Source organism: Mizuhopecten yessoensis, unplaced genomic scaffold (assembly GCF_002113885.1).
Source record: "Mizuhopecten yessoensis strain PY_sf001 unplaced genomic scaffold, ASM211388v2 scaffold7147, whole genome shotgun sequence".
In the NCBI taxonomy this organism is placed as follows: domain Eukaryota; kingdom Metazoa; phylum Mollusca; class Bivalvia; order Pectinida; family Pectinidae; genus Mizuhopecten; species Mizuhopecten yessoensis.
Window position 1 is genome coordinate 496,724 of NW_018406904.1, and position 7,777 is coordinate 504,500.

General features: G+C 36.9%; 1 protein-coding gene across 1 annotated transcript; it reads right to left on the reverse strand.

Annotated features, from left to right (window-relative positions):
• Positions 1-401: 401 nt before the first annotated feature.
• Positions 402-7,075, reverse strand: LOC110453142 (C-type lectin BML-1-like). The gene is made up of 3 exons (XM_021501989.1): positions 6,829-7,075; positions 1,337-1,507; positions 402-652 (listed from the first exon to the last, which is right to left on the reverse strand). The coding sequence occupies exons 1-3, from the start codon at positions 7,073-7,075 to the stop codon at positions 402-404; spliced, it is 669 nt and encodes a 222-aa protein (XP_021357664.1).
• Between the last annotated feature and the right edge of the window lie 702 nt (positions 7,076-7,777).

Here is a 7,777-nt window from a genome sequence, read left to right on the forward strand (position 1 = left end):
TAGGGTATCCACAGCATCACCACCAGATAAACAGATAAGAAGTCAGTATGTATTCGCAGGGAATTTCATGAACAGTCACACATGGCGAAGATCAACCAACTGCTGACCAGGTAGTTCATTTTTCAATATAGAATGTTTATCTAGGGTGCTTACACACTTTTCAAAAATATAATTCTAACATCGCAATATGTCGGTATACAGATTCTAACTTCAGTCATATTCCTCGTGACAGTCAACAAAATATATTTGATGTGTCATTTTGAAGACGGTCAGATATGTGTTATTTTCACATTTCATACAAGTTTATTTCCATAGATTCCTGTCCATCTTTGAATGATTTGAAAATAGCATAATTTCACTTCCAGGTCCATAAAAAAGCTAAACTCTCCGGTTGCTATGAGTCAAAGTAACTGCGGACGCTCGCACACAAAACCACCGATAGACTTACAATTGTTGTCGTGCAGATAATCGCTGTACGTATAAATTGATGCACAGTCTGCTGTGAACGGGTCAGCTGGATAGTGAGGGGTAATGCCATTAAACAAAATCAGGTGCCAAACCGAGGAGTTGAAGGGGGTGTTATCTACCCATTTCCAGATACCATCTTTCGCAGGATCAGTCAACCCACTCCATAACTGCCAGATTGGGTATCCTGTAACGATATACGTCCTATAAATATGTTTCTGGTCAGGAGAAAACAGTTTAAATGTGAAAACTTCAAATACTTCATATTATTGAGTATTCATCCTTTTTGGATGATCCTTATATCGCAGGATGAAACCATGCATACCAACCTTTAGGACGTCATACAGAAAATCACCGAGCTTTTTCAAAGCTACTCACGAAATCAATGACTTAATGAGTTATGTCCCTTGAATACTTTCAACAGTACCAGGCCATTGGACTAATGACACAAATACATAGGCAACTGATATGCATTTGATTTTTGAAATAGGTATGATGTGAAATAACGAGATAAAAAAGCAAAGAAAAATCTTTCCATTGGTATTATTGAAAATCAACAATAATTGAACAGTGTTATCGAGTGTAGGTACTGCATATTGTTGATATAACCAGCTAACACACTGTGATCTTCAAGTAAGCACATTAAGATAATGATGTATTCCATGCGGCTGATAACGCGTTAGTTGATTATGTAGTGACGAACCCTTTGTGTATTGCGATGTGTTATAGTTATCCTATGGTCACACGTATCATCGACTTACAAAATATTTTCCATTCCTTCTTATTCGTTTTTCTTACTTCGTATTTGTAGTGAATATATCGGTACTGAACATAAATTATCAGACCCCTATTAAATCATAGAATAACTCACCTTCGGCGTGTTTCAGCAGAGCTTCTATCTGTCTGGAGTTCTTCAAAACGACGAGCCTCCCTTTATCCTCTTCACATGTTCTACTGGCGTCATACCACGTCACTTCCTCCTCAAATATCTTGAAACAAAGACCTTCGTTCACGACATGGTCGTATCCAGATCGTTCACAGTCTGTGTAATGCAAAACCAATAACATGAATAAACATTTACTATCGAATCGGATTTAACTCTTTCACCTCTGTAAACCATAATGGACTCATCCAGATGCATGTATGGTAGAGTCTAATCAAGTAACTTAGGGGTGAAAGAGTTAAAGCCATTTCAAACAAGCTTTTTTGTACTCTCAATATTCTTCAGCATCTAAAATATATAAAATAATTAAAATATTGCTCAAAGTGTTCACTAGACCGTGTGTGGCCGTCATTATTTCCAGGATGTCACGGATGACATCGTGACCAGAGTCACGTGTGAGGCAGGAAACGTCCATCAGTACGTAGCAGTCGATATCGCTTATGATTTTATCGAAGGATTTCATTTTGTTTTTTTTGTCTGTCGGATTGTTCCTCAATTTTGTTGTTAATATAACCTTTATTTATTTTACAGCAATTATGAAACAACTTATATCAATCACTCTTGTTAGCCGGGATCTTGGTGAGCGGATGGTATTAATGTGAGAGTAAACAAGGGTAAACTCAGAAGGCACGGTAGGTCTAGTGGTAGGACGCTGGACTCGTGACCGAAGGGTTGCGTGTTCGAGTCACGGCACGGCACTGTGTTGTATCTTTGAGCAAGATGCTTTACTCCGCTTGTTCCAGTCTATTCAGCTGTAAATGAGTACGTGGTTGGGCAGCGCTAGAATTGTTGAATGCTAGCTGTTAGCGCCGAAATGGCAGCTCCGGTTGTATGCTCCCTAGGGAGTTGAGAAAGATATTGGCTGGTTGCAAATGCCCTATAACCACGGATAATAATTTGTGAAACGCTTTGAGACGATCTACGAACTGGGTTGTGATAAAGCGGTATATAAGAACCTCGAATTATTAATTATTATTGTTACCCGGAAAAAAACCCAAAACAACATCAACTTGTAAGTAGAACTATACAAGATGACAACAAAACATCAGAAACCCCACAACAAATATAAATTTTAAACAGCAGTATACATTATCCTTTATGTCTTCCGGAATAGCCATTCGTTCTTTGCTGAAATTAAGGAAATGCACGGAGAAGTCGTTGTTACATCTGATGCACAAATTTAGCCTTCATTCTTTTTTTTTATTAAGCATTTTTCACTTTATATAATTAATAACAATTCGACTTATACCATATTAATGTACAGATGAAAATGCATGTTAAAATATGTATAAAACTTGATAACTTTATTGCCAAAAATCTAAAAAAATATATATAAACCCGTCCCATCCCCATATCGTCTTATCAAGTCCATTACAAAAAGATAAAATAATCGGTTAAATCGTAATAATGTCGAGACTAGACGAGTTATGTCCCTTGATTCTAGCAATAAAGCTAATGGGTGTATAACACCGAATTGAGATCACGATTACGAATGAAGAAGCTGAAATCTGCAGTCAGCTTGGTGGTATGAAAAGGAGAGACTTATTCCATCGCACCAAACCAAAATACTTTGCTATTATTTGTATGCATGAATCTTATCATAAATAACCTATTCCGTCTTTGCGTATTGCAGAGTTATCTTCTACTGAGAGCAGGTATTGATTGTTACGTCACTGGTTTGTGTGAGAAAATTACGTCGTTTTCTCAAAAATTGATGACGTTATTCTCACAAACAAATGACGTAGCAATCAATACCTGCTCTCAAGAGAAGATAACTCTGCAATATGCACAGACGGAATAAAGTGGGCATGAGAGTGGCGGTAGCAGTATGTTTTAGTAATTATAAGTCTAGACTAGCAGGGGTTGCTGTTGGCTTTTTACTCAGCTGAGGATTATATCGGGATCCATAAATATTATTACCATTAATACCACCAATCTTATATACATGTATACATGGAAATATTTTCTATCAACGTTTGAAAAGACATACCGAGGAAGCAAAACATCTTTTTGACGAGACTCGCGTAATTGCATTTTAATTTTGGAGGACAAATATTCAACAATCTTACAAATCACTCTGATAAATTATGAGATTTTAATATTCTGTAATGTAGTACGTGGTCGAGAATGTTTGATCCATATGCGTATCTACAAAAATCTAGTCAGTATCATATGTCCTGCTCCTTGTTTACTTTAAAATATTATTTGTGACGTTAAATGTGAATGAAATAGAACATAAAATTATGAATATGAACGGTAGATGTTTACTGAATGAACTCCTATGAATTGGACCTACCAAGATTGGGCGCATTACAATAATAAAACTCTAAACATACTGTAATTTGTGTTGCTAATTTATACATTTCCAAACACCAAGAATAATTATTATCACAACAACTTTATACACAATAGCTCGGTTTCATATACAAACTATTCCTTATTTCAACTACATTAAGTACAATTCTACAGTAAACAAACGCGCCCATCCTGTACAATGCCAGTAGACACTCTCACGGCTAACGCCATCAAGCCGTGACATGCCATATTTTGAATAATGTAACGTTTCTTTTTTGTCGTTTTTTTAACGTTTCATTATATCATATGAAAAAAGCGTGGCCATTAATCGAGACAATTAACAGTTTCATTGGACAATGAACCGAAACGGTGCCACACAGGCTGTCAGCAGACACTAGATCTAGATACTGCTGGTTATAATTAACATAAGCTGTACAATGTTTACAACAACGGTATTATGTATATTATAATGCAACAGATTCTTAAACATACTAGAAAAAATTGATTGAACATCTTAAAATTACCCACAGGAAATGATAAACCTATAATCGGCTCGATTGCCCATCCTACAGAAAAGATCTGGATATTCGGGCGTTGCTGTTCTTAGTTATAAGAATCAAATATATCGATTCAATCATTCAATCTTGAATTTCCTAAATTTGTAAATATCATAACTTTTGAACTTTATTCTAATATTAAGTTTTTGCTGACGATACATCTTTATATGTAATTGTGGATGTTTATCAAATACCAAATAGTGGAAAGTATCACTGTTACTGTCCATCGGTGACTTTGTTACAAGTTTGGACATTGATAGTCTAGCATTTACAGAAACCTGGCTAGGTTTGCATATAGATGTCAAAGTCATTGCTGGACTATTACCAACGGGATATGAATTCCTCCACAATGCTCGACCCAACAGACGTGTTGGCGAAGTTGCTGTTCTGTTTATGAAAATGTGATACTTTTCGGTCCCGACCGTGATGATGTATTTACTTATTTTGAGCACATGTCTGCCATTGCTGGTGATAAATAATTCAGATTGTGTATCATTTACAGGCCTACTCCTTCTAAACAGAACGGTTTCCGAAAAACTGTTTTTTATGAGATTTGTATTAGAAGTCTACCTTTTTAGGCCACATGGTGGTTGTACTACATGAGAACTCATGAATGAAAAATGCTTTGCTTTTATTTCTAACATATCAGTAGGGCTCAGTCTCTAAAGGAAACATTGAGGTGACAGAAATACTCTTTAAATACTTTATAAATATTTTGTATAAGACCTATCCTAGAATGTGCTAATGTATCCTGGAGTGACTGTCCCATAGCTGAAATTATTGAAATTGAAAATGTTCAATTAGAAGCCATGACAATAATCACTCCTTTGCAAAAAGGTACATCTCATTACAAACTACATAATGAAACAAAATTGAATACATAGCTGCGTATTCCGTCTATGCGTATTGCAGAGTTATCTTCTCTTGTGAGCAGGTATTGATTGTTACGTCAATTGTTTGGGAGAGTAACGTCATCAATTTTGAGAAAACGACGTAATTTTCTCACACAACCCAATGACGTAACAATCAATACCTGCTAACAAGAGAAGATAACTCTGCAATACGCAAAGACGGAATAGGTTATTTATGATAAGATTCATGCATACAAATAATGGCAAAGTATTTTGGTTTGGAGCGATGGAATAAGTCTCTCCTTTTCATCCCACCAAGCTGACTGCAGATTTCAGCTTCTTCATTCGTAATAGTGATCTCAATTCGGTGTTATACACCCATTAGCTTTATTGCTAGAATCAAGGGACATAACTCGTCTAGTCTCGACATTATAACGATTTAACCGATTATGTTATCTTTTTGTAATGGACTTGATAAGACGATATGGGGATGGGACGGGTTTATATATATATTTTTTTAGATTTTTGGCAATAAAGTGCGAAAAGACGGAATACGCTGAATAAACAGAAAAAATAACACCACTTATTGCACCCCTTTGTCCCCTTACTAAGGCCCTGCCCTCGACCCGCTTCATAATGAATTCACTCCGAATAAGGGCTAGTTACCCCCCTGATGTTTTTAGTTTGGCCAATAATTGAACCAATATTCTGAAAAGTTCGAAAACATAGCTCAATATTATGACTGCGAGTTTGACGTACTGCATCTCCCAGCGAGAGCATTAAGGATGCCTGTCCCACTGCAGACAAAGCACGAGTTAGTCCTGCTGTAGTTATTATATAGAGGATCTTACAAGAGTGTCTATGCCATATTGAATTTATCAAACGAGTTCAATACTGTGATGTCACACGAGCCTTTACGCGAGTGTCATATCAAATATTAAACGAATTTGATAAATTCAATATGACATGAACACGAATGTAAGATCCTGTATATATGAACAAAAACTGCAAACGCAATGTTTTATTAGCTGACTCTGCTTACATTAAGACCAAAGTACTCAGATCGTTCCGCGCAGTGACAAAGTAGTGTTCGTTTCTTATTTTTAACAATGAACAGTTTTAAATGCAATGAGAATAATAATGACAAAATAAGTCCATTTAGATTAACAGTAAATGTATCACGTTGTATAGTAAATAAAAGTCGTACCCGTAGTGGTGTAGCCGAATATGATCAAACGGTTTTGACCAAATCGCAGCACATTCGGGTTTTATTACACGTGTGTAATACCATATAACTCGCATGGCCGTACGACATAGTAAAATGTGATAAATATAATGACCACCCTTAATTTCTTTTTTGGTATAATTGTACGGCGACCAGGTACTTCCGTTGACCAGGTTAGCTCAGATGGTAAGAACGACGGTATTGTGGTCAGAGGTCAAGGATTCCGATCAGGTACCTTTGCAAGTGTTACTCTCAGAACATAGTTGTCTATCATTCTTCCCCCCCCCCCCCCCCCCCTTTTCTAATAGATGTTCCGAAAGGTATGGGTTATTAATGTTTTGTCAAGCGGTTTAAAACAGTCTCTAATGCTTAGTTACATGTTTTGCCAGTGGTACAAAAGATCCTTAATTAAATCCTATAGAAAAAAATTAACCCGTCGATTACATGCTATGGTATATAAGGTACAGGGATAACTAAGAAAGTTCTACTCACTTGAGGGTCCCTTCAACGCCAAAAATGGTGTCCACTGTGACGATTGGGTTTCGTTCTGGTAGCTGATTTCGGAGTAGATACTGCAGACATTGGTCGTGACATTAAATTCAAACATGAAGCACATGTGGACTTGATCCATGCAGTATATGGCACATTGTATGGGGGATATATCATCCAGTACACTGATGACGTCACCACACACCTGGACAGGACTCCCGATGTCACGTGTCTGCCAGATCTCCGTCATTATCAAATATGTCGTCACTGCGGCCATCTTAAATATATCAAACATAAGTACGGACTGTTGTGTGGTCAGAACTGCGGCACTTTCAAATAGCGGGACATAAGTTCACAGGACATTAAGGCACATAATGCAGCTTAACTATTTAGTGATCAAAACTCTTTTGGTTTGAAATTATAAAGATAATTTTAGTTGACATTTCACCATAAATATTGTGTATTATATAAACGGATGGCAAGAAAAATATTTTTTAAATGTCTTCCTCTAGTTTATCTATTGGTCTTCGCCGGGTTGCACTCAAAAAGGGCAAACTCGCACAAAATTTGATTTTAAAATAGATCGTTAAATTAATTCAATGCATTGTTCATTTCATGTAATAATGAAAGGCTTTGCTTTTAACAAACATGACTGCAATTGTGTAGCAAATGTTCTCTATCACAACAGTTTTGATATCTTGGTTATGATCCTGTGACAATAACCAGGGTTAGGGCCAGAACCCGGCGGTTATCCTGGTAGCATCAATGTGTCAGCCTCCTCATGTCCAGCAAGAAGATATGACACAGGACGACTAGTATACAATACACATCATAGTACGTTGTCAGCGTGCTATGTAACAGCAGGACGGGACGTTAGGCATATTGACAGTAGGGATGCGTTTGTCTCTTCGCGCAGAATGGGCAATGTATGTATGTGATTATAAAGTGGAGT